Source organism: Bufo bufo, chromosome 4 (genome assembly GCF_905171765.1).
Source record: "Bufo bufo chromosome 4, aBufBuf1.1, whole genome shotgun sequence".
Taxonomy (NCBI): domain Eukaryota; kingdom Metazoa; phylum Chordata; class Amphibia; order Anura; family Bufonidae; genus Bufo; species Bufo bufo.
The window spans coordinates 631,298,655-631,325,477 of NC_053392.1; the positions used below are offsets into that span (position 1 = coordinate 631,298,655).

General features: G+C 47.2%; 1 protein-coding gene and 1 long non-coding RNA gene across 3 annotated transcripts in view; one reads left to right on the forward strand and one right to left on the reverse strand.

Moving 5' to 3' along the window:
- TMEM63B (transmembrane protein 63B) overlaps window positions 1-1,671 on the forward strand; it is a 40,178-nt gene extending 38,507 nt beyond the window's left edge. Inside the window, exons 23-24 of one of the 2 annotated variants that reach the window (XM_040430823.1) lie at window positions 567-1,172; window positions 1,516-1,671. In XM_040430823.1, coding sequence (XP_040286757.1) covers window positions 567-743 — 177 coding nt within the window. In that variant the 3' untranslated portion in view covers window positions 744-1,172; window positions 1,516-1,671. The remainder of the gene's footprint in view (window positions 1-566; window positions 1,173-1,515) is intronic. The other variant, XM_040430822.1, reaches the window with a different exon arrangement.
- Window positions 1,672-2,570: 899 nt separating this feature from the next.
- Window positions 2,571-14,567, reverse strand: LOC120999819. Its single transcript, XR_005778654.1, has 3 exons — window positions 14,558-14,567; window positions 12,184-12,188; window positions 2,571-2,912 (listed from the first exon to the last, which is right to left on the reverse strand). It is a non-coding gene; the product is annotated as an uncharacterized LOC120999819 (long non-coding RNA).
- Window positions 14,568-26,823: the final 12,256 nt, after the last annotated feature.

Below are 26,823 nucleotides of genomic sequence, written 5' to 3' on the forward strand. Positions count from 1 at the left end.
AAATTGCCGATTCACCATTTAATTTTTTTTTAATAATAAGTCATCAAAAAGTCTCAAACCCCAAAATGCTACCGGTGAAATGAGCCCTCACACAGCTACGGGGGTCAGAATATATTGGATTTTTTTTTTTTCAAAATTCCACCCCATTCCACCCCATTTTTAAAAAAAAATAATTCTCTCTTCCGATCCCCAGATTTTTTGCATTAGTAAATGGTGTCTTGTCTCGCAAAAAACATGGCCTCCAAAAAAGTGAATGTGAAAAATTTTTCCTCAGAATGGTACCAATAAGATCTGCTGCCCGCAGATGAAGGAGGATAAGCTCATCATCTGATATTTAGGGCGCAGTGAATGACCCAAAAATCGTGGCGGAATTGCATAATTCGTTCACCCCACAAAGAATTTTTCCCTGTTTTCTTGTCACTCAAAAAATAAGCCTCATCTGACCCTGTACATGGAAAAGTAAAAAAGTTCTGGCTCCTGGAAGGCGGGAAGGAAAAATCAGTATTGTTAGCCACGCCCCTTAACTGTTAGCCACGCCTCTTTGACCTTGCTCTTGTCCCCTGCAGAAGTACATTGCTCAGGTTCTGCAGGACTCCTCGGCGGACAGTGAACCGGCTGCTGACAACGAGGACACGGAGGAGCAGGGGTCTCAGGATGAAGAAATGATCAACGCGGACAACACGCAGGACGTAGAGTTCCAGTCGTGTGAGGACAGTCTCATCGAGAACGAGATCCACCACTGACGCATCCCCCCCAGAACTCGCCCTGCAACTCTCCTCGTCTTCTGCGTCCTGGAGGGGGAGGGGAGCGCCCTCTTGGTGATGTGGCAATAAGGCACCAGGAGTGGGGAGCAGTGCGCGTCCTTAGACTGACCCTTGCCCGCCCGCCACTGCCCCCATGACTCCATGTTTGCACACGCTGCCTACTGTCTATATGTTCCATCTTAGCTACATCCGTGCACTAGTGCCGTCTGTTCTATGTCCTGTGGAAACTACTGCACAGAGAGGATGGGAGCAGCACGCGGGGGAGGGGAACGGGACGCCATGCACAGGAGAGGGGAGGACTTTATGACGCTCTCTGTGGGGCTGTGCCCGCAGGTTGTGTGTGGAGGATGAGAGATGCGCGGTGTGGGGTCATGGGACAAGTGTGTGAAGCCTGTGGCGCAGTGTGGGGTCATGATGTGTGTGGCGGGGGGGTGGGGGTCATGGGACGAGTGTGTGGCAGCGGGGTGTGGGGTCATGGGACGAGTGTGGGGTCATGGGACGAGTGTGTGGCAGCGGGGTGTGGGGTCATGATGAGTGTGTGGCGGGGGGGTGGGGGTCATGGGACGAGTGTGTGGCAGCGGGGTCATGGGACGAGTGTGTGGCAGCGGGGTGTGGGGTCATGGGACGGGTGTGTGGCAGCGGGGTGTGGGGTCATGGGACAAGTGTGTGAAGCCTATGGCGCAGTGTGGGGTCATGATGAGTGTGTGGCGGGGGGGGGGGTCATGATGAGTGTGTGGCAGCGGGGTGTGAGGTCATGGGACGAGTGTGTGGCAGCGGGGTGTGGGGTCATGGGACGAGTGTGTGGCAGCGGGGTGTGGGGTCATGGGACGAGTGTGTGGCAGCGGGGTGTGGGGTCATGGGACGGGTGTGTGGCAGCGGGGTGTGGGGTCATGGGACGAGTGTGGCAGCGGGGTGTGGGGTCATGATGAGTGTGTGGCGGGGGGGTCATGGGACGAGTGTGTGGCAGCGGGGTCATGGGACGAGTGTGTGGCAGCGGGGTGTGGGGTCATGGGACGAGTGTGTGGCAGCGGGGTGTGGGGTCATGATGAGTGTGTGGCGGGGGGGTGGGGGTCATGGGACGAGTGTGTGGCAGCGGGGTCATGGGACGAGTGTGTGGCAGCGGGGTGTGGGGTCATGGGACGAGTGTGTGGCAGCGGGGTGTGGGGTCATGATGAGTGTGTGGCGGGGGGGTGGGGGTCATGGGACGAGTGTGTGGCAGCGGGGTCATGGGACGAGTGTGTGGCAGCGGGGTCATGGGACGAGTGTGTGGCAGCGGGGTGTGGGGTCATGGGACGAGTGTGTGGCAGCGGGGTGTGGGGTCATGGAATGAATGTGTGGCGGCGGGGTGTGGGGTCATGGAATGAATGTGTGGCGGCGGGGTGTGGGGTCATGGGACGAGTGTGTGGCGCCAGCAGCGGGGTGTGGGGTCATGGGATGAGTGTGTGGCAGCGGGGTGTGGGGGTCATGGGACAAGTGTGTGAAGCCTGTGGCGCAGTGTGGGGTCATGATGAGTGTGTGGCGGGGGGGGTCATGGGACGAGTGTGTGGCGCCAGCAGCGGGGTGAGGGGTCATGGGATGAACGTGTGGCAGCGGGGGGTGGGGTCATGGGATGAATGTGTGGCGCCGGCAGTGGGGTCATGGGACGAGTGTGTGGCGCCAGCAGTGGGGTGTGGTCTCTGAATGTGTTGTATACGTTATTATTGCATGTTTGGTGGGCAGCAGGTTCCATCCTCAGTACGTTCGTACCCTGTGCGTGCTGTCTGCCCCCTCTCACAGCTGTGCCAGCCCCCGTCCTCTGATATAATGTTACACTAACACCCCCCCAAAAAACCGAGCTGGACTCCTCCTTATACCTTGTACAGAACGTGCTCCGCCTCCAGAAAACACTCTGGGGGGGGTCAGTTTCCAGAGCCTCTGCCCATTTTGCACTGACTTTAGCCCTGGTGAGCCAATGCTGAGCGGCTGCCCCTCCCCCGCGGGACTCATGTTTTATGTAAGCTACAGTGATGTAAGACATTAACCCTGCCCGGGCGCACTGGGCGGAGCCTCGCCCGATCCAGGACCTGTATTTATAACGTACGTGGCCCGGCTTCATCCACTCCGGTCACCACAACGTATGATCCGCCCAGTCATCATTGCAGATCGCTGCTTTCTGATTGGTTTGCAGGTAGAACATGGACCACACCCCTGAGGTTCGTTATGATGGAGGCACGAGGCATTCGTGTTGGAGCCGTGTCCGCGCCTCTTGATTGTGAGTGGCGTATTGATTGCACTGGAACTTTTTGACGGACTACTTCTCCTCCTCCGAGGGGGGGCTGCAGATCCACACTGGAGCGAGGGATGAGCTGGCGTTTACCGGACTTCCTCTCCAGCATTGTTTCTGGATTGTAAAAAATATTTCTTACGTATGAAATGCGGTTTTTGATATGAAGATAAATTGTGGAAAGTGCTGAATGGGCGTGGGAATGACGGGCGAGTAAATTATGTGGCCCCCAAATACTCTCATAGGAACCAATCTCTGATGTGTAGTGGTCAATGCTGTGCAAAGATGACCCCGTGAACCACCACTGTGAGGGATAAGTGTTCTGTCCCTTTAGGTAGAATCTGTGCTCTCTTGCCTCCGGGATCTTCTAATACCGTAGATAATAATCACGCCGTCGGACCACGAGAAAAGCCTCTCTGTGGCTCCTGTATCGCCATATAACGCAGGTCAACATTAATTGTCCTCGACAACCAAAGGTCTACTTACCTGAATCAGGGCCTCGTAGATCAACTGACCCATGGCCGTCCAGGACACTAATAATAATAATATATATCAATATGGGCACCGACTGAACTGTACAAATGCTCTTCTTGCAACATCATGGCTTCTACTCCATTCACAGCCAAGGCTGCAGTCACAGTCCTGTTACCGCATGTCTTCTACTCCATTCACAGCCAGAGTTGCACTGTAGGACCTCACATCTGCTCCTTACTGAATCGGGAGCACCGCATTACATGATCGACACCACTAGGCGGAGAGGGGACTATGTAACATGACTGCAGATCTGGATGTGATTGGACTCTCATGTAGCGTTACATGTGCCATGTGATTGCTGCCTCCTAATTAGCAGTATCAGGTTGTAAATTACTGAACTGTTTTTGCTGTCCTTGACCCTCCCCTGTTGTCCCCTCTGTACCCATCCCCTCCCCTGTGGTTCCTTACTCTGTGCTGTTCCCAGGAGACATAAGGACTATACGATAGGACTGTGTAGGAGCGAGCGCACTGGACGTGCACCGTAGAGCAGAGTCCTCCGTCCTCCATGATGTGTTCTGTGTGTGATGCTCTGCACAACCACGGCCATGTACATTTGTATAAAACAATAAAGAGCTGTCGTTACACTGCGCCTCTGAGCAGCTGTCTCTGTGGTCACATGATCCTGTATGTCCGTTACCTTCAGTCCTATATAATACCGAAATACATCATCACTAAGTAGAGTGGCTGTATAATCTGTATGTAGTGAGCTCCCCCTAGTGGTGACTGTGTAATCTGTATGTAGTGAGCTCCCTCTAGTGGTGGCTGTATAATCTGTATGTAGTGAGCTCCGTCTAGTGGTGGCTGTATAATCTGTATGTAGTGAGCTCCCTCTAGTGGTGGCTGTATAATCTGTATGTAGAGAGCTCCCTCTAGTGGTGGCTGTATAATCTGTATGTAGTGAGCTCCCTCTAGTGGTGGCTGTATAATCTGTATGTAGTGAGCTCCCTCTAGCGGTGGCTGTATAATCTGTATGTAGTGAGCTCCCCCTAGTGGTGACTGTGTAATCTGTATGTAGTGAGCTCCCTCTAGCGGTGGCTGTATAATCTGTATGTAGTGAGCTCCCTCTAGTGGTGACTGTATAATCTGTATGTAATGAGCTCCCTCTAGTGGTGGCTGTATAATCTGTATGCAGTGAGCTCCCTCTAGTGTTGGCTGTATAATCTGTATGTAGTGAGCTCCCTCTAGTGGTGGCTGTATAATCTGTATGTAGTAAACTCCTTGTAGTGGTGGCTGTATGCTATGTATGTAGTGAGCTCCCTCTAGTGGTGGCTGTATAATCTGTATGTAGTGAGCTCCCCCTAGTGGTGGCTGTATAATCTGTATGTAGTAAGCTCCCCCTAGTGGTGGCTGTATAATCTGTATGTAGTGAGCTCCCCCTAGTGGTGGCTGTATAATCTGTATGTAGTGAGCTCCCCCTAGTGGTGGCTGTATAATCTGTATGTAGTGAGCTCCCTCTAGTGGTAGCTGTATAATCTGTATGTAGTGAGCTCCCTCTAGTGGTGGCTGTATAATCTATATGTAGTGAGCTCCCCCTAGTGGTGGCTGTATAATCTGTATGCAGTGAGCTCCCTCTAGTGGTGGCTGTATGTAGTGAGCTCCCTCTAGTGGTGGCTGTATAATCTGTAGTGAGCTCCCCCTAGTGGTGGCTGTATAATCTGTATGGAGTGAGCTCCCCCTAGTGGTGGCTGTATAATCTGTATATAGTGAGCTCCCTCTAGTGGTGGCTGTATGTAGTGAGCTCCCTCTAGTGGTGGCTGTATAATCTGTATGTAGTGAGCTCCCTCTAGTGGTGGCTGTATAATCTGTATGTAGTGAGCTCCCTCTAGTGGTGGCTGTATGTAGTGAGCTCCCTCTAGTGGTGGCTGTATAATCTGTATGCAGTGAGCTCCCTCTAGTGGTGGCTGTATGTAGTGAGCTCCCTCTAGTGGTGGCTGTATAATCTGTATGTAGTGAGCTCCCCCTAGTGGTGGCTGTATAATCTGTATGTAGTGAGCTCCCTCTAGTGGTGGCTGTATAATCTGTATGCAGTGAGCTCCCTCTAGTGGTGGCTGTATGTAGTGAGCTCCCTCTAGTGGTGGCTGTATAATCTGTATGTAGTGAGCTCCCTCTAGTGGTGGCTGTATAATCTGTATGCAGTGAGCTCCCTCTAGTGGTGGCTGTATGTAGTGAGCTCCCTCTAGTGGTGGCTGTATAATCTGTATGTAGTGAGCTCCCTCTAGTGGTGGCTGTATAATCTGTATGTAGTGAGCTCCCTCTAGTGGTAGTTGTATAATCTGTATGTAGTGAGCTCCCTCTAGTGGTGGCTGTATAATCTGTATGTAGTAAACTCCTTGTAGTGGTGGCTGTATGCTATGTATGTAGTGAGCTCCCTTTAGTGGTGGCTGTATAATCTGTATGTAGTGAGCTCCCTCTAGTGGTGGCTGTATAATCTGTATGTAGTGAGCTCCCTCTAGTGGTGGCTGTATAATCTGTATGTAGTGAGCTCCCTCTAGTGGTGGCTGTATAATCTGTATGTAGTGAGCTCCCTCTAGTGGTGGCTGTATAATCTGTATATAGTGAGCTCCCTCTAACAGCAGCCTGCAGTGGAGCCCTTTGGACGCACACACGGGAGCACCCCAGAAGTGCAGGACGGGCATGTCAGCCAGTGGAGACCGGAGCCTTCATCATCACCTCTGGCGCCCCTCGACAGAACAGGTCCTCTCCCAACATGCCAGCTGAAGAAGCATCGCCAGCTCCCAGCCCTGCCACTTCAGGGGACCATGTCTTGAGGCCTTCAGCTGGTCCTTTTAGGCCCAGAAACCATTTATTAAGGGCCCCCACAGAGCTGGAAGCTCCAGCCATTCACCAGTAGCCCCTGTGCAGGCAACAATCGCCAAGCCTGGACCCCCTTCCTCTGGAGCAGTAACCAGACCACTACCAGAGGTCCCCTTCCCGGCCTGAACCTCATGTGCCGTCCCCTTCCTGCTGCACAGGAAACCCTTTATCCTCCTTCTCACTCTCTAACCCCATCCTGGGCAGCGTCCCCGCGCTGGTCAACAGGCTCCCCTTGGGATGACCCTCATCCACTGCCGTCCAGAGCAGCCCCACCGGACCTTGAGGCCCAGACTGGCCCTGCAGCGGTGTCTCTTCAGGGATCCTCCACATTTCTCTCAAGGCCATTTTTCACCGGTGCCTCCACAACGGCACTCCAGGAGGGTGTCCCCGTCTCCCCAGGACAGGAAACAACGTAGAAGTTCAGGTTTAAAAGGCCCCCTCCCCTTACCTGCTTCAGTTTGTTGTTTCCTGTCCTCGGGATCGCGTGGAAGCCGCTCCTGCTACGGCGGGGGTTCAGCGCGCACGGCCTGGAGAACTCGCCCCATCCGGGAGGGCCGTGCAGAGGTCGGGGGCTGACGAATCTTTCCCCGTTCCTTTAGGCATAAGTCCTTCTGAGAAGGCAGCCACGGGCTTCTGTTCCCTGTCTTACTGCGGGAACGAGGGATCGCTCGCGCACGCGCGTGCACACAGGCGGAAGTTAAAGCTGCCAGTCCTCGGCGTCACTTCGGGTGATGTCAGAGGACTGGCGGATATAGGGCCGGGAGCGCTTAAGTTCGGCGTCCTGCTTCACTTCTGTGTCATGTCGGCTCCTGAGGCCCGTAAGCCTGTGGATCCTGCCGCCCAGAGCCCGGTAAGCCTCCTTCCCGTATGTTATTTGACCCTGTTTAAGAGGGGGGGAGAGCACATTGCTATTCCCTCACTGGTGTGGTGCTGGTGTATAGAGTAGCCCTATTCAAAGCTCTAAAGAGGATTTAAATATTATCTTTCAGGGCAAGGACACCAGCACCAGAAGATCTGGGGAATCTTTATCTAAGAAAAGATGTGCAATGTGCAGAAAATCCCTACCCTCTAAATCCAAGAAGTCCCTGTGTCCTAAATGTACGGACAAGATAGTGGCGGAGGAATCGCCCTCTCTTCTTGAATCAATCCGTGATATGATTAAAGAGGAGGTGAAATCAGCAATTGATGCCAGACTCCCTCCGTGCTCTCCTCAGCCCTCCACCTTGCAAAGATCTCCGGTGTCGGACCATCAGCCGGAGCCTGACTCTGAGGAGGGAGAAGTATTATCCCTTGAGGAATCCGAATCCTCTGATGAAGAATCAGGGAGACCCCTTTGTAGCCCAGAAGATACCGAAAGGCTGATAAGGACCATTAGGGCCACAATGAAAATTGAAGAGACTAAGGAGCCTCAGTCCGTGCAGGACAGAATGTTCCAGGGGCTGGGGGAGAAGAAAAGGAAAGTTTTTCCTGTCCATAGTAATATTAAAACATTGATTAAAAAAGAATGGAAAGATCCTGAGAAAAATAATTTAATCTCGGCCTCCTTTAAGGAGGATTCAGTTCTGTGGGACAAGACGCCTAAGATTGATGCGCCTGTCGCCAGAATATCTAAAAAGACGTCTCTTCCCTTTGAGGACATGGGCCTGCTAAACGATCCCATGGATAAGAAATGCGAGGGGCTATTAAGACGTGCATGGGAGACAAACACAGCCATGCTTAGGCCCAGTATAGCTGCTACATGCACGTCAAGATCCCTGTCAGTATGGCTAAATCAACTTGAAGAACACCTGGCAGTGGGGACTCCAAGGGAAGAGATCCTGGCCTCAATACCTACCCTAAAACAGGCCTGTAATTTCTTGTCGGATGCATCCGCAGATCTGGTGAAGCTCTCTGCTAGATCCTCAGCCCTCTCCAATTCCACAAGAAGAACTGTATGGCTTAGATCTTGGTCCGGTGACGCCAGCTCAAAGAGTAGGCTTTGCGCCATTCCATGTAAGGGAGATAAGCTGTTCGGGTCAGTCCTTGAGGACATTTTAGAAAAAGCATCGGACAAAAAGAAAGGTTTTCCTTAAGAATCAAAATTTTATCAGCAGCGTCGGCCCTTTCGGAATCAAAGAAGAAATAGCCCGGACCAGAAGAGGAAAGACAGCACTGGTAGATGGCCGTCATCCAGAGGGAGAGGGAGGGGGTTCCTATTTAACGTCGAATCCACTTCTAAACCCGGTCAATGACGCCAGGCATCAAGTAGGTGGCAGGCTAAAGATGTTCTCCAAAGCCTGGGAAAAGATCTCGTCTGCCCCTTGGATTATAAACACTGTATCCATGGGGTACAAACTAGAATTCGATATGGCTCCTCCGGAGCACTTCACTATCAACAAACCGTTAAAAAGACCAGAAAGACAGCAGGCCTTAGAACTAGAGATATCATCTCTCCTAAAAAAGGGTGTAATTGTTCCAGTTCCACAGGATCAGGAGAGGCGGGGGTTTTATTCTCCCATATTCCTTATTCAAAAACCAAACAGATCCTTCAGACTAATAATCAATTTAAAGAAACTGAACAAATATATGACCTACAAGAGATTCAAAATGGAATCGATCAGATCCACAGTGAATCTCCTATCCCGCAATTGTTACATGGTAACTATAGACCTCTCGGACGCATATTACCATGTTCCCATACACAGAGCATACCAGAGATATCTCAGAATAGCCCTACTCCTAGGAGGTCAGGAGTTCCACTTCCAATTCCAGGCCCTTCCCTTTGGGATATCATCAGCCCCAAGAATTTTTTCTAAAATCATGGCCGAGGTGACAGGGTATCTACACCTTCAAGGTATCTTAATAGTTCCATACCTAGATGACCTCCTGATAGCGGGCTCATCTCTTCAGGTTCTCCAGGGGCATCTGCAGACGGTGCAGGAGAAACTGACCGAGTTAGGCTGGCTAATAAATACCCAGAAATCCGAAGAGGGTCCCCAGTCAGCAGAAAAAAATTCTAGGAATATTGCAAGACTCAGACAACCTCATGTCCTTTCTACCTCCAGAAAAACTGATGATCATAAGTCAGAAGATCTCCCAATTCTGCGAAGCAAAAAGCGTGGCCATAAGGGACATCATGAGGCTGTTAGGACATCTAACGTCCACCATCCCCGCAGTGCGATGGGCCCAGCATCACACAAGAATATTACAAAGATTTCTCCTGGAATCCTGGGACGGAGATCAAAGCTCCTTAAACAGGAGAATAGAAATTCCATTAAGAGTGAAAATATCTCTATTCTGGTGGAAGATAAAGAAAAATCTCCAAAGAGGAGTTTTTTGGCGACCGGCAAATCAGATCACTATAACTACCGACGCCAGCAGCCGAGGCTGGGGAGGCCATACAGGAGGTCAGGTAGTTCAGGGCACCTGGAGCCCAGAGATGTCAGCAGCCTCGTCAAACATAAGGGAACTGTCGGCAGTACTGGAAGTTCTTGCACATCTTCTTCCATATGTAAAAACCCATCATGTAAAGATACTATCCGACAACGCTACCACTGTAGCCTACCTAAACCGACAAGGGGGTACCAGAAGCAAAGAATTACAACAGTTGTCAGGGAAAATCTTCAGTTGGGCAGGAAAAAATATAAAGTCCCTGGTAGCGGTCCATCTGAAAGGTGAGGAAAACAGAATAGCGGACTATCTCAGCATAGAGGTTCTAAAAGTGGGAGAATGGTCACTAGATCCCAACATGTTCAAGCAAATATCTCTCAAATGGGGGTTACCAAAAGTGGATCTCTTCGCAAATCAAAAGAACAGACAACTCGAGTTATTCGGTTCCCTCTCCAGCAGGGATCACCCACTGATGGTGGACGCTCTGTCCTGTCCATGGCCGAAAGACCTCCTGTATGCCTTCCCCCCTTACAGTATAATTCCAAAGGTGCTGATAAAGATAATAGAAGAGAAAGCACAATTGATATTAATCGCTCCATTCTGGCCAAAAATATTGACCCGTGAGATGGACATAAACATCTCAGAAAGAGAAAGAACCTGATTATTTTGTGCAATCAGTAAAACAGGGTACAAGCGTCTATGCAAAAATATAAATGGTTTATCATACAATAGTTTAAAATACAATCAAAAAATAATCAACGTAAATTTCAATTATATACAATGATATGCAGTACCCAGAATTCACCACTACATGGTGCCAACAAAACACTACTCAACCAACACAAGAATATTATGCAATACAGCTTTAAATTTTTGAGAGAGATACAATCAATGGATTATGCGGAAAACTCAATTAAGAAGATGACAGATACGAGCCCTTGCTCCGCCCAAAAATGATGACCAATCTCAGATAATGGTAGTATTGCAACAAAACTTATAGATTATTGGCTTGATATCAAACTAGGGAATATTAAGATTCCCAACAGAGAGTTTCTCCAATATTATTCCCTTTATTCAGTTATATGCATCGTAACTGAAACAAGAGAGAATACTGATGTAGCAACTAACGTTACACGTCCGCAAATGAGCGGGTATCTGACTAAGTATCAAGCCAATTCATTTAGATCAATACTACATAAAACAAAAATATACATTACCCAAGGGTCAAGTGATGTGCAAAGTCTTGGGGCAGCCAGCTCTCAAGAGTTTTTCCCGATAATCCAAATGATTCTCCAGAGATCTATAATCCAAATGTTTGTTGTTTTTTTTTTCTCTCTCTCTCCTTTTTCTTTGGTAACTGGTTTCTTAACCCAAAACTTATCAGATGAACACGCCCACCGAGTTTGGAACTTTCCAATCATTGTTGCATGGGTGTGTGCATTGATAAGGAGCATGACGTCATAATACTACCCAGAATGCACTTTTGCTACTGATGTAGTATTAACTGCTCATATCTAGGTGGCACTGTTGTATAAGCAATAGGCATCATACCATTAAGGGTTAACTCATACATGCCTGATATTTTCAATACTACACCTCTGACATTTGGAGGTCTTGCCTCAGGGCCAAGGGACAAACTTTGATACATGAATATATACACTGCTCAAAAATATAAAGGGAACACTTAAACAACACAATGTAACTCCAAGTCAATCACACTTCTGTGAAATCAAACTGTCCACTTAGGAAGCAACACTGAGTGACAATCAATTTCACATGCTGTTGTGCAAATGGGATAGACAACAGGTGGAAATTATAGGCAATTAGCAAGACACCCCTAATAAAGGAGTGGTTCTGCAGGTGGTGACCACAGACCACTTCTCAGTTCCTATGCTTCCTGGCTGATGTTTTGGTCACTTTTGAATGCTGGAGGTGCTTTCACTCTAGTGGTAGCATGAGACGGAGTCTACAACCCACACAAGTGGCTCAGGTAGTGCAGCTTATCCAGGATGGCACATCAATGCGAGCTGTGGCAAGAAGGTTTGCTGTGTCTGTCAGCGTCGTGTCCAGAACATGGAGGCGCTACCAGGAGACAGGCCAGTACATCAGGAGACGTGGAGGAGGGCAACAACCCAGCAGCAGGACCGCTACCTCCGCCTTTGTGCAAGGAGGAAAAGGAGGAGCACTGCCAGAGCCCTGCAAAATGACCTCCAGCAGGCCACAAATGTGCATGTGTCTGCTCAAACGGTCAGAAACAGACTCCATGAGGGTGATATGAGGGCCCGACGTCCACAGGTGGGGGTTGTGCTTACAGCCCAACACCGTGCAGGACGTTTGGCATTTGCCAGAGAACACCAAGATTGGCAAATTCGTCACTGGCGCCCTGTGCTCTTCACAGATCAAAGCAGGTTCACACTGAGCACATGTGACAGACGTGACAGAGTCTGGAGACGCCGTGGAGAACGTTCTGCTGCCTGCAACATCCTCCAGCATGACCGGTTTGGCATTGGGTCAGTAATGGTGTGGGGTGGCATTTCTTTGGAGGGCCGCACAGCCCTCCATGTGCTCGCCAGAGGTAGCTTGACTGCCATTAGGTACCGAGATGAGATCCTCAGACCCCTTGTGAGACCATATGCTGGTGCGGTTGGCCCTGGGTTCCTCCTAATGCATGACAATGCTAGACCTCATGTAGCTGGAGTGTGTCAGCAGTTCCTGCAAGACGAAGGCCTTGATGCTATGGACTGGCCCGCCCGTTCCCCAGACCTGAATCCAATTGAGCACATCTGGGACATCATGTCTCGCTCTATCCACCAACGTCACGTTGCACCACAGACTGTCCAGGAGTTGGCAGATGCTTTAGTCCAGGTCTGGGAGGAGATCCCTCAGGAGACCGTCCGCCACCTCATCAGGAGCATGCACAGGCGTTGTAGGGAGGTCATACAGGCACGTGGAGGCCACACACACTACTGAGCCTCATTTTGACTTGTTTTAAGGACATTACATCAAAGTTGGATCAGCCTGTAGTGTGTTTTTCCACTTTAATTTTGAGTGTGACTCCAAATCCAGACCTCCATGGGTTGAAAAATTTGATTTCCATTTTTTTATTTTTGTGTGATTTTGTTGTCAGCACATTCAACTATGTAAAGAACAAAGTATTTCAGAAGAATATTTAATTAATTCAGATCTAGGATGTGTTATTTTTGTGTTCCCTTTATTTTTTTGAGCAGTGTACTTTGAGGAACATCTAGACAATTCTCACACTGTGGAATTCATATTCGGATAGGAAAAACAATGAAGCCTCAGAATCTGCAGGTGCGGTGTATCTTCTAACTTTCTAAATGTATAATATATTGTTACTATAACACTAGCTTTTGAACAGCACAGTAATCTTCTCATGGACTTACTGTGGCCTACATGAAAATCCACACAAAACAGTGAATATAAATCAACATTGCTCTTAAAGGCAATGAATACCCATTATAACTAAAATAAGTAGATATAACTGTTTACACTTATGAAAAAGCACAACATAACTTTCCTGGAAGTCTCAGGAGTATTCAGAAAATCGGACCATCTCCTCCTTCAGTATCAAGGCCAGCATAAGGGATCAGCGGCAAGCAAGAGCACCATATCCAGATGGATCTGAAACACCATCGAATTCTGCTACCTGCAGAGAAGCTTGACCCCCCCCCCCCCCCCCCTAAAGGGATCAAAGCGCACTCTACCAGAGCCGTGTCGGCCTCATGGGCAGAAAACGCCTCGGCCTCAGTAGAACAAGTATGCACAGCAGCTACGTGGAAGAATCCAAGTACTTTCTTTAAACATTATAAATTAGATGTACTCCAAAATCTTGATTTATCGTATGGCAGAAAAGTCTTATCTGCAGTAGTCCCACCCTAGAGTTTATTTCTCTATTAATCCTCCTGGAGTGCCTTTGTGGAGGCGCCGGGGAAAAGAGACGATTACTCTTACCGGTAATTGGATTTTCCAATAGCCTCCACAACGGCACTGGATTCCCTACCCAAGTTGTGTAATTATTGTGGGAGTTTTATGTTATTTATGTTATCATTATATCAATACAGTTCTTGAACTAACCGAGTCCTATATCATTAACTGAAGCAGGTAAGGGGAGGGGGCCTTTTAAACCTGAGCTTCTACGTTGTTTCCAGGACACCCTCCTGGAGGGCCGTTGTGGAGGCTATTGGAAAATCCAATTACCGGTAAGAGTAATCGTCTCTATCTTCTGCACCTTTATTTGATGAGGACTCTAGACCGCCTACGATGGCTGATTTGCGTACCCTCATATGCTCTTTACCATCTAAGGCAGACTTGTCTAACTTCACTGCCAACAGATTACAGAATGCAAACGGGAATTCTCCCAAGTGCGCTCAGAGTTGGCTACGCTTGACACCAGACTCGAATCTGTCACGCAAGATTAGGCCCACCTGTCGGCAACAGTCAAGGCCCTACAAGACAAGGCCCAAACTCGCAACACGCAATTTTATGCCCTGCAACAACATTTGGATGATGTAGAAAACCGTAGTCGCCGAAACAACATAAGGATCAGAGGCCTCACTGAGGCTGTTTCATCAACGGGCCTACTACCCATGATTGTGCGACTATTCAATGGAATCCTGGGACGCCCGCCCAACTCTCATATAGAAATCGATAGAGCTCTCAGACCTCCTCATCCTGATGGTGCTAAACCAAGAGACGTCATATGCAGAATCCACTTTTATGTCAACAAGGACCAGATCCTGTCTTAAGGCCAGACAAGTCTCCCCCTTGACGCACGAGGAAGCCCCTATCGCACTGCTGCAGGACCTTTCGTGCCACACCTTGTCACAGAGAGCCGCCCTACGCCCGTTACTGGATCTCCTCAAAGACCACGGCATCCCCTACCGATTGGGCTACCCCTTTGCTCTATTTGCCGGTCCCAAAGGACATACTCCTGTCATCCGTAGTCCTGGGGACCTTCTTCACTTTCTCCATCAATTGGACCTCCCGCAAATTGAATTGGGTCCCTGGACTACTATCCTCCCACCGGCTCCCACAGCGCAGCGTCCGGCCCGACTGCCCCATGCCAGAAACATCGAGACCTTAAAAAGATTTTAGGGATTTAGGTCAAAAGCTTAGGGCAAGGAACTCAAAGGTTGTTTTTTTCCGAAATACTGCAGGTACCACGAGCCACACAAGAAAGGCAGCGGGAGATTAGGGAGGTAAGTGGCTCAAGAACTGGCGTAGGAAGTAGGGGTTCAGGTTCCTGGAGAACTGGGCGACTTCTCTATCGGCTACAGGCTCTATCGTAGGGACGGGCTGCACCTCAATGGGGAAGGGGCAGCTGTGCTGGGGAGAAGATGGCTAGAAGGTTGGAGGAGGGTTTAAACTATGGACTGGGGGGAGGGGAAGATAGTGCAGATAGAGACCTTGAGGCTTGAGAAAGACCTTTACGGTCGAAACGTTGCATTTTTTTGCTGGTGAAATAAATTCCACTGAATTGAAGACAGGAGAGTGCTGCGGTTTCTTCTATATGACGCAGATAGAGACCGGGGGCAGGTAGTGGGACTGGGGGGGTAATGGAAGGAGGGACCAGAACAGTTCAGAAGGAAAGGTGTAGGGTAAAAAATATGTATGTATACTAATGCCAGAAGCCTGACTAATAAACCGGGAAACTGGAATTAGTGATGAGGACTATGACTGTGGAAATAACTGAGACACGGCTGGATGTTAGCTATGACAGTGGGAATAACTGAGACACGGCTGGATGATAGCTATGACAGGAATAACTGAGACACGGCTGGATGATAGCTATGACAGTGGGAATAACTGAGACATGGCTGGATGATAGCTATGACTGTGGAAATAACTGAGACACGGCTGGATGATAGCTATGACAGTGGGAATAACTGAGACATGGCTGGATGATAGCTATGATAGTGGGAATAACTGAGACACTGCTGGATGATAGCTATGACAGGGGGAATAACTGAGACATGGCTGGATGATAGCTATGACAGTGGGAATAACTGAGACATGGCTGGATGATAGCTATGACAGTGGGAATAACTGAGACACGGCTGGATGATAGCTATGACAGTGGGAATAACTGAGACACGGCTGGATGATAGCTATGACAGTGGGAATAACTGAGACATGGCTGGATGATAGCTATGACAGTGGGAATAACTGAGACATGGCTGGATGATAGCTATGACAGTGGGAATAACTGAGACACGGCTGGATGATAGCTATGACAGTGGGAATAACTGAGACATGGCTGGATGATAACTATGACTGTGGAAATAACTGAGACACGGCTGGATGATAGCTATGACAGTGGGAATAACTGAGACACGGCTGGATGATAGCTATGACAGTGGGAATAACTGAGACACGGCTGGATGATAGCTATGACAGTGGGAATAACTGAGACATGGCTGGATGATAGCTATGACTGTGGGAATAACTGAGACACGGCTGGATGATAGCTATGACTGTGGGAATAACTGAGACACGGCTGGATGATAGCTATGACAGTGGGAATAACTGAGACACGGCTGGATGATAGCTATGACAGTGGGAATAACTGAGACACGGCTGGATGATAGCTATGACAGTGGGAATAACTGAGACACGGCTGGATGATAGCTATGACAGTGGGAATAACTGAGACACGGCTGGATGATAGCTATGACAGTGGGAATAACTGAGACACGGCTGGATGATAGCTATGACAGTGGGAATAACTGAGACACGGCTGGATGATAGCTATGACAGTGGGAATAACTGAGACACGGCTGGATGATAGCTATGACAGTGGGAATAACTGAGACACGGCTGGATGATAGCTATGACAGTGGGAATAACTGAGGCACGGCTGGATGATAGCTATGACAGTGGGAATAACTGAGGCACGGCTGGATGATAGCTATGACAGTGGGAATAACTGAGACACGGCTGGATGATAGCTATGACTGGGCAGTTAATGTACAGGGTTACAGTCTGTTTAGAAAGGATCGTCAAAATCGGAGAGGGGGAGGGGTTCTCCTTTATGTAAAGTCCTGTCTAAAGCCCACAGTCCGAGAAGATATAAGTGAAGGACATGGACATGTGGAGTCTCTGTGGGGAGAGATACATGGAGCTAAAAACAACAATAAATTACTAATAGGAGTTTACTGTAAACCGCCTAATAACCGGAGTCCACAGAAAATCTACTACTAAACGAGATAGACGAGGCGGCAAATCATAATGAGGTGGTTATTATGGGGGAACTCCGCAGATATAGACTGGGAAACTGAGAGCTGTACATCTCATAAAGGAAGCAGGTTCTGGGCAATAACAAAAGACAATGACCTCTCCCAACTGGTCCAGGACCCGACTAGAGGGACGGCCATACTGGACTTAGTACTAACCAATAGACCTGACAGAACAACAGACGTGCAGGTCGGGGGACACCGGGGAAATAGTGACCATAAAGTAATAACCTTCCAATTATCATTCAGATGAGCGTTTCTACAGGGAGGAACAAAAATACCAAACTTCAAAAAAGCTAAATTTAGCCAACTAAGAGAAGCCATAAGCCTAACTACCCGGGACAAAGTCTTCAAAAATAAAAATACAGCCACAAAATGGGATATCTTTAAAAACATCCTAAAATCTCATTGTGAGAGGTACATACCGCATGGGAATAAAGGGTTAAGGAACAAGAAGAAACCAATGTGGATAAACAGAACTGTAAAGAAAGCAATAAATGACAAAAAGAAAGCATATAAATCACTAAAACAGGAGGGGAGCGAGGAAGCACTGAAGGAAAAAAATTGAATATGTAAAAAACAAATAAAAGCGGCCAAACTAGAGACCGAGAGATTAATTGCCAAAGAGAGTAAATTAACCCTAAAATGTTCTTCAATTATATAAATGGTAAAAAGCATAAATCTGAAGGTGTCGGCCCTTTCCATAGTAATGAGGGGGGAGTCGCAGAGAGCGACGAGGAGAAAGCAAAGCTGTTAAATATTTTTTTCTCCACTGTATTCACTGAGGAAAATAAACTGTCTGATGAGATGCAGAATGTAAAAGTAAATTCCGAATTAAAAGTGTCCTGTCTGACCCAGGAAGAAGTACAGCGGAGTCTTAAAAAGATTAAAATGGACAAATCACCGGGACCAGATGGCATACACCCCCGTATCCTAAGAGAATTAAGTAATGTTATTGCCAGACCCTTATTTCTGATATTTGCGGACTCTATACTGACAGGGAGGGAGTGTTCCCCAGGATTGGCGCATAGCAAATGTGGTGCCAATATTCAAAAAGGGTCCAAAAACAGAGCCCGGAAACTATAGGCCGGTAAGTTTAACATCCGTCATGGGTAAACTGTTTGAAGGTTTTCTGAGAGATGCTATCTTGGAGCACCTCAATGAAAATAAGGAAATAACGCCATATCAGCATGGCTTCGTGAGGGATCGGTCATGTCAAACTAATGTAATCAGTTTCTATGAGTTTCTATAAGTTCTAGACTTGACAGCGGCGAATCAATGGATGTCGTATATCTGGACTTCTCCAAAGCATTTGACACTGTACCTCATAAAAGGTTAGTATATAAAATGAGAATGCTCGGACTGGGAGAAAACGTCTGTATGTGGGTAAGTAACTGGCTGAGGGATAGGAAACAGAGGGTGGTTATTAACGGTACACACTCAGATTGGGTCACTGTCACTAGTGGGGTACCTCAGGGGTCAGTACTGGAGGGGTCACTGTCACTAGTGGGGTACCTCAGGGGTCAGTATTGGGCCCTATTCTCTTCAATATATTTAAGTGTTGTTGCATGGCAAGACCACTTACTGTTATCTCACATATACACTACGTGCAGAATTATTAGGCAAATGAGTATTTTGACCACATCATCCTCTTTATGCATGTTGTCTTACTCCAAGCTGTATAGGCTCGAAAGCCTACTACCAATTAAGCATATTAGGTGATGTGCATCTCTGTAATGAGAAGGGGTGTGGTCTAATGACATCAACACCCTATATCAGGTGTGCATAATTATTAGGCAACTTCCTTTCCTTTGGCAAAATGGGTCAAAAGAAGGACTTGACAGGCTCAGAAAAGTCAAAAAATAGTGAGATATCTTGCAGAGGGATGCAGCACTCTTAAAATTGCAAAGCTTCTGAAGCGTGATCATCGAACAATCAAGCGTTTCATTCAAAATAGTCAACAGGGTTGCAAGAAGCGTGTGGAAAAACCAAGGCGCAAAATAACTGCCCATGAACTGAGAAAAGTCAAGCGTGCAGCTGCCAAGATGCCACTTGCCACCAGTTTGGCCATATTTCAGAGCTGCAACATCACTGGAGTGCCCAAAAGCAAAAGGTGTGCAATACTCAGAGACATGGCCAAGGTAAGAAAGGCTGAAAGACGACCACCACTGAACAAGACACACAAGCTGAAACGTCAAGACTCGGCCAAGAAATATCTCAAGACTGATTTTTCTAAGGTTTTATGGACTGATGAAATGAGAGTGAGTCTTGATGGGCCAGATGGATGGGCCCGTGGCTGGATTGGTAAAGGGCAGAGAGCTCCAGTCCGACTCAGACGCCAGCAAGGTGGAGGTGGAGTACTGGTTAGGGCTGGTATCATCAAAGATGAGCTTGTGGGGCCTTTTCGGGTTGAGGATGGAGTCAAGCTCAACTCCCAGTCCTACTGCCAGTTTCTGGAAGACACCTTCTTCAAGCAGTGGTACAGGAAGAAGTCTGCATCCTTCAAGAAAAACATGATTTTCATGCAGGACAATGCTCCATCACACGTGTCCAAGTACTCCACAGCGTGGCTGGCAAGAAAGGGTATAAAAGAAGAAAATCTAATGACATGGCCTCCTTGTTCACCTGATCTGAACCCCATTGAGAACCTGTGGTCCATCATCAAATGTGAGATTTACAAGGAGGGAAAACAGTACACCTCTCTGACCAGTGTCTGGGAGGCTGTGGTTGCTGCTGCACGCAATGTTGATGGTGAACAGATCAAAACACTGACAGAATCCATGGATGGCAGGCTTTTGAGTGTCCTTGCAAAGAAAGGTGGCTATATTGGTCACTGATTTGTTTTTGTTTTGTTTTTGAATGTCAGAAATGTATATTTGTGAATGTTGAGATGTTATATTGGTTTCACTGGTACAAATAAATAATTGAAATGGGTATATATTTGTTTTTTGTTAAGTTGCCTAATAATTATGCACAGTAATAGTCACCTGCACACACAGATATCCCCCTAAAATAGCTAAAACTAAAAACAAACTAAAAACTACTTCCAAAAATATTCAGCTTTTATATTAATGAGTTTTTTGGGTTCATTGAGAACATGGTTGTTGTTCAATAATAAAATTAATCCTCAAAAATACAACTTGCCTAATAATTCTGCACTCCCTGTATATTCTTATTATAGCCAAATTTACCACACTAACTCCTCCCACAGTTTTTACACTACATAGACAGTAATATACCGAAAGGTGTGGATTGTTCCCGATTGGTGTGCTATTACTTTGTGGAACGTTTCGCCGAATGGTTCATGAAATATCAGCGTTTTTGTGGCGAAATTGGTCCCATAGGAATGAATGGCGGAATGTTCAAAATTAGAGTGGGAGCTGACAAATCAGGACATGATTTCTAAACTGCCACCACTCCCTCATTTTCAAGCCACCTACACAAATCGGCTGTTAATGTTTTTATAAATGTATGTTTTAATATAACTCTAAAGCACTTTGGGCAACAACATTGCAATTAAATGTGTGAAATAAATAAATAAAAGTTGAAATGCATGTCTCACTCTATCAAGCTTGCCATGTGCACTTTTTAGATTTGATCAATCAATTGGTTAGTGTAATGTTTACTATCTTTACTCACTCCAAACACTCCACACAGTTACTCTGCCCACTCCATAAAGTTACTCTGCCCAGTCCAACCTTTCCACAGTTGCTCCAGCCAATCCACCCAGTTGTAGACTACTGGTGGAGGCAAGAACACTTCACACAATTACCCTAGAAATTGTAGCTTTTCTAGTTATTATCTTGTAGAAGGCTTGCACAGTCAAATATAATTTTTTGCAGATGACACTAAACTGTGTAAAGTAATTGACACTACAGAGGATAGTATACTGTATATATACACTACAGAGGACAGTATACTGTATATATACTACAGAGGACAGTATACTGTATATATACTACAGAGGACAGTATACTGCTACAGAGGGATCTGGATAGATTGGAGGCTTGGGCAGAGAAGTGGCAGACAAGGTTTAACACTGACAAATGTAAGGTTATGCGCATGGGAAGGAATAATGCAAGTCACCCATTGTAACGGAACGCCTAGCACCCCGCCCGGGTACCTCCGTCGATATATGCTCCTAGTGCTTTCAGAGTTTTCCAAGCACTCCACTTGACACCGTATGCACTGCAGACCCCACGAACCTCCGCAGCTTGGTTGGGGTTTCACTGTCCTCCACCCACGCTGGACCCAAGACTGGGCTTCAGCTTCCAGTGGGTGAACCTCTCCTACATCCAGAGAGCAGGAACCATGAACAAGCTCTTACAAGAGCTTATACTCAGGGGAGTATTGTGATATCGCAATCCCCAAGAGTGTAGTTATCGCATTCCCCAAACATGAGCCAAAACTTCATGAAGGTATAAAAGCAACCACTTTATTCTAACACACAAGCATTTTATACACATCTTCCAACAAGGCCACCACCCGCAGGGTTTTGTAAAAACAGCCAATCACGTGCATTTACAGTATTCAAACCTCCCCAGCAATTGTACACAAAATCCCCTTCCCTCTGTCTGTAACGCAATAAACAAAATACAATGAGCATTGTCTGAGACGCAATTAACTAACACAATGAGCATTGTCTGAGACGCAATCCACAAAATACAATTACCAAACGTAATCTACTAACTTGAACCCTGGTCTAATTCGTGGGGGTGAGAGTTCAAGTTAGTCCAAGTCCTTTGTGAACAAATGAGGCCTGGCTGATGAGAGGGCCCATAATCCTGGGGCAAGAGGCTGGTAGCCAGGCCCCTCCAAAACCCAGTGGCGAGGTTGGTTTCGCCACACCCATACATACTAAATGGTAAAACACTGACATGGAAAAGGACCTAGGAATTTTAGTGAACAGCAAACTAAGCTGCAAAAACCAGTGTCAGGCAGCTGCTGCCAAGGCCAATAAGATAATGGGTTGCATCAGAAGGGGCATAGAAGCCGGTGATAAGAACATAGTCCTGCCACTTTACAAATCACTGGTCAGACCACACATGGAGTACTGTGTACAGTTCTGGGCTCCTGTAAACAAGGCAGACATAGCAGAGCTTTCTCACTAAAACTGAGTGGACATGGTGGTTAAATGAATCCCTCCTTCTTGACCCGGTGTGCGCTGCTGATCTTACAACCACTGTGTTGGACTTTTTGTCGGACCACAGTGAGGACACCACTCCTCTCCCAAAGAAGTGGGAGGCCCTGAAATGCGTCATGCACGGAATTTTCATTAAACATGGCTCCCGTTTCAAGAAGAAGAAATCGCACTCCCTTAAACTGGCCCTGCAGAAGGTTGCCTCCTTGGAACTTGCCCACAAATGAACACTCTCTCTCTTCCAATCCTGCGTGACCTCCAAAATGCACAGCTAGACGCTAAACGTTTGTTAGAAGCGTCTTATAAATTTATGATCCAACTATGTCGCAGCAAATTCTACGAGTATGGAAACAAGAGTGGGTGTATGCTGGCAAGAGCTCTTAGGGGAAAACTGGCTGCCTCGAATATCCCCGCTGTTAAAAACCCAAGAATCATATGGTCCACACAACCACAGACATTGCATCCTCCTTTCATTCCTACTACTCAGAACTCTACAATCTGCCCCGAGCTTCTCCAACACGGTCGGGTCAAACGCCTGAACCCCCTCCCCAGCTTCCCAAATATCCGAATATGGAAAAATAAGCAAAATTCCCCTTATGATTCTTTCCCTAGACGCGGAGAAGGCCTTCGACCGCATCTCCTGGCACGCCATTCATACTGCCCTCTCTCAGCTGGGCATAGTCCAGGGTTTTCTGTCCAAGGTTCTCTGTCTATACCAGCAACCCTCGGCATGAGTAAAAATCAATGGCACTCCTTCCTCCTCCATTTCTATCCATAACGGGATGCGTCAGGGCTGCCCACTGTCACCTTTGCTCTACATTCTGGTCATGGAACACCTTATGGCCTCTATACGAACCAATCCGGACATCTCAGGGATCAGGATTGGGGAATGCGAACATAAATGCGTGGCGTTCGCAGATGATCTCCTGCTCTATGTTTCTAAATCCTCTCATCTCCCCGCCTTCTTTGCTCCATGAGATATCCCGTTTTGGTGCTTGGACCAATTTTATCATCAACATGTCCAAGTCTGAGGCTTTAAATGTCTCTCTGCCCAAAACCATGGTTTCCTCCCTTAAAACCTCATTCCCCTTTGCATGGCCCCCAAACGGAATAACATACCTAGGCATAAAAATTACCGCTTATCTGACGCAGCTTTTAGACTAAATTTTACCCCTTTCTCCAACAGTTTTAGAAAGACCTGGAGACATGGCGCCGCAGGGACTTTTCCTGGTTTGGCAGGATTAGCATCTTGAAAATGACCATTCTCCCTAAATTACTTTATCTACTGCAGACCATCCCCCTCCGTATCCCGTCCACATTCTGGGCCCATATACGCCGATGTTTCACGCAATTTGTGTGGGCACCGGGTAAGCCACAAATTAAATTAGAAATACTGACCCGTTCCAAGGATGCGGGGGAGGGGGGGTAGGGCTCACAGACTGCCGCCTTTACTACCATGCCACTGCCTATGCCCGGCTCCTAGACCTGTTTCGTACTGACACATCTAAGTCATGGGTACATATTGCGCGTGATCTCACCCCTTGCTCTATAGCAGTTGTACTGTGGCTGATAGGCACCCCACGTCCCACTCCTAATTTATCCTTCACAACTCGCCATACGCTTGCGACATTAGCGTCTATCAGTCGCCAAGCCTCCCTAATTGACCCCAGAGGTCCCGTGACCCCTATAACCGATCATCCCTGCTTCCCTCCGGGCCGCTCAACTCAGACCTTTCTCCAGGGCACAATGACACGCCCGCTAAGATTTTACCATGTCTTATCGGGCTCCTCAGTGAAATGCCTGTCTCAACTGATTGGGGCCCCCACTCCAACAGCTCAATATACAACTCAAGCATTTCCATTCCTCCTTATGTAAAACCCACACACTATCCTGAACCCTGTCTGCGTTCGAACAAATGTGCATCTCCCCCTCGGCAGTCTTCAGGAACATATCCACTATATACAAACTACTGCTGAGCCGACGCTCTTCGTGCCCTCCTCTGTTCTGCCGGGCCTGGGAAAAGACTTGGGTATCCAACTCACCTCTTCCCAATGGAATAGATGTTTCCTTCTATCACACAAAGCACTGATCTCCACTAAGGCTCAAGAAACAAGATATAAAGTCCTATCCAGGTGGTACAGAGTACCTACATTGCTCCATAAATTGTTCCCCACAGTGTCGGATCGATGCTGGAGGTGTCAGACGGAGGAGGGCACAATGATTCATATTTGGTGGCATTGCTCCATATTGCGCCCTTACTGGAACCTTGTACACAGGATAATCAGGGAGGTAACGGGCTTTCCCCTCCAGAATGCCCCTGAAGCTCTTTTATTATTTGTGCTTGTCCTGAATATCCCTGCCTACAAGAACTCCCTTCTGAAGTACATGATTCAGGCAGCGAAAGCAGTAATACGACATTGGAAATCCACCTCTCCTCCCACTCTGGAGGAATGGGTTGAGGAGATTGCTCAATACCAGAGAATTGAAGACCTTATAACCGTAAAACCCTTGGACGTCTCCCGATACCTGGAGCCCGTGGGACACGTTTTGTTCCTCGGAAACCTTCCAAAACACACAATTGTAAACTCCACATCCCTCAGCTGCAAGTCGTCCCTTACTCTTCCCCTCCCTCAATCCTTTCCTCCCCTCGTCCTATTGTCCAATGTCTTTTCTCTTTACATGCACCTTTTTTTTTTTTTCCTCTTTTCTTCTAACTTTTTCTTTTGTTCTTATTGTATTTAATGTTTGGCTCCACAAGGTTATGTGGACCACTATGTTTTATGCTTAATGCATCGGGTATGCCCTCCTGATACTCGACTTTATGTATGTAACACAAAGCTTGAAAAAAATACAATCAAAGATTAATCAATGTGAAACTCAATAATCTGCAATGATACACAGTGATATGCAGTACCTAAAATTTGCCACTAGCTGGTACCAACACAAATACCAGCGTATACACAGTACCTCTCAGACATAAGATGAAATATAACGTCCCGACCACACTTTTGAGATATAAAAACTCAATAACGTTAATAAAAGATACGAATCCTTGCTCTGCACAAACTATGACAAATCTCGAATCTCGGTAGCAATATAAATGATCAAGCCTGGTATTGACCATGGAATGAAATTATTCCAATCAGAGAGTTACCTCTGAAATCAATATTTAGGTCTTTTATTCAGTAATATGCATCGTTACTGAATAGTGACAATATTGATGTAACACTTTTAATATCTATACATCCGCCAACAGTGGGGAGTTTGCTGAATATCAGGCTGATTAATTTATATCAATACTACACAAAATAAAGTTATATATTACTGAGAATGCAGATGATGTGCAGAGACTAAGGAAAGTCCGCTCTAAGGTACGATCTTGTCATTAGGATCTTTGTCCTGAGTTTTCTTTGTTTCTCTGTGTTTTCTCTTTCTTTCTTGTTGTCTTTTTGTCTCAATTCTGTTCCTTTCTCTCATCTGTGTGTGCTTTATGATCACAAACTTATCAGTTAGACACACCTTTCTAGCTTGGAGTTTTCCAATCATTGTCGGCTAAGCGTGTATATATGATAAGAACTGTGATGTCATTGTATTACCCAAAATGCACTTCTGCTGTTGGTGTAATGTTATTCATTTACCCCTAGGGGACACTATTACCTAACTATTAGTATCATTCTATTAAGGGTTAAGTATCCAAGTATGACTTTATCTCACATTCTATACACATGACCTCTGGAACCTAAATCAAAGCTAGAGGGATTAATTCTGACACTTATACCAATCAAGCACATACTTTTAGGCACCATTTGAATGTTTCCCACATTGGTAATTTATAGGACCAATAACAAAATGATGAGCCTTGTTTTCTCACAGAGATATCTGTGCCTCCTCTGCTACACTAACGGGTGATTGATGGTTAGTTAAAATACCACTTCTTTACAGATACTTGTAATGGGGCGCCGAAGGTGCACTCGGTCTCCCATCAGCCGCAGACCTGCTGCTTAGCTTCGGGAGCGAGGATCTGTGTTTGGCCTCGTTCCCTTTGCTAGCTGGGAGGCTCCCTGCTAATAGGTCTGCCTTGAGCGCCGAGCTGATCACTCGGTGCTCGACTTGTCTGTCTGTCGGTCATGTGACGCTGGCCATGTCACATGACCCTCACTCCCCACTATAAATACAGGCGGCCTGCTGGCTACAGGTTGCCTGTGATTTTAGTCTCTTAGGCTGTGTGTATTGTTAGCTACTCTATTGATTGACATCTGGAATTTGACCTTGACTGTTTCCTGACCTCCCTTTGCCTGCTCCCTTGGTTTTGACGCTACATCTCGGATTCTGACCTCGGCTCGTTCTCGGATTTGCCACCTGCCTCTTCCCTTTGTATTGACGTGACCTCCCGGACTGTCCTCGTCTAGCTGACCCTCATTTGCCTTCTCCTTCACAGGGTACCTCTCTCTTGTCCATTTCCTTGTCTATTTGTCTGCCTGCATCTCGCGTACCGTTCTCTGCCTAGCTGTCCGGTACCCTCTCTGTTCCTTCCTCCCCTACTCTGCACTTACGGAGGTTAGGGACCGTCGCCCAGTTGCGCCCCATCAACTAGGGCGGGTGGTGCAAGTAGGCAGGGACAAGGTTGAGGGTGGCAGTCTAGGGGGTGTACTTCCTTCTACCTTCCCGTGACAGATACTCATTAAC